At 76.7% G+C, this 584-nt stretch overlaps 1 protein-coding gene across 4 annotated transcripts in view; it reads right to left on the bottom strand.

Moving 5' to 3' along the window:
• MAP2K4 (mitogen-activated protein kinase kinase 4) overlaps positions 1–365 on the bottom strand; it is a 91,540-nt gene extending 91,175 nt beyond the window's left edge. Inside the window, exon 1 of one of the 4 annotated variants that reach the window (XM_021414538.1) lies at positions 42–365. In XM_021414538.1, the coding sequence (XP_021270213.1) occupies positions 42–141 (100 nt within the window). In that variant the 5' untranslated portion in view covers positions 142–365. The remainder of the gene's footprint in view (positions 1–41) is intronic. The other 3 variants (XM_021414539.1, XM_021414540.1, XM_021414542.1) reach the window with 3 other exon arrangements.

The following is a 584-nucleotide window of genomic DNA, read 5'->3' as shown; positions in this document are numbered from 1 at the left end:
GAAGCGGCGGCCGCGCCGCGGCCTAGCGCGGGAGTGCTTACCCTGCATGCTGCTGACGGCCGCGTGCGCCGGAGGCCCGCCTGGGCCCGGCCCGCTCCCGCCGCCCGAGCCGGAGCCGCTGCTGGGGCTGGGAGTCGCCATTGTGTGCGCCAGAGACGGAGCGGCGCGGAGGCTGCAATGCAGCAGGGACCCTCCCAGGCAGGACACCTAGAGCCCCGCCGCCGTATAGCAGGCGCCGGAGCCTCGCCGTCCGCCCCCGGGCTGGGGCTCCCGCTTAACCCCTCCCAGGCGGGGCGCCCGCGGCCGCCCAGGCTCCGTTCCGTGGCAGCGGCGGTGCGGGCCCGAGCCGGAGCCTTCACCCTGAGGCCGACAGCCGGGCCCGGGGTCTGCAGCCCCCCGCCCTGCTCCTCACGTCCAGGGCGGCCCCTCCCCCCTGCCGGGCCCCTGCCCCGCGTCGCCGGGCTGCTTGGCGTTGCCTCCTGCCCGTCCCCACGTCCTCCTTCGGAGCCAACTCTGCTCCCTTCTCCCGGAGGGCAGCACCCAGCTGCGGTTGGGCAGCCGCATGTAGCCGGTGCCTCCATCTT

The sequence above is a fragment of the Numida meleagris genome, chromosome 17 (genome assembly GCF_002078875.1).
Source record: "Numida meleagris isolate 19003 breed g44 Domestic line chromosome 17, NumMel1.0, whole genome shotgun sequence".
NCBI lineage: Eukaryota > Metazoa > Chordata > Aves > Galliformes > Numididae > Numida > Numida meleagris.
Note: the sequence above shows the minus strand (reverse complement) of the source record. Positions and strands in the feature narration are given on the sequence as shown.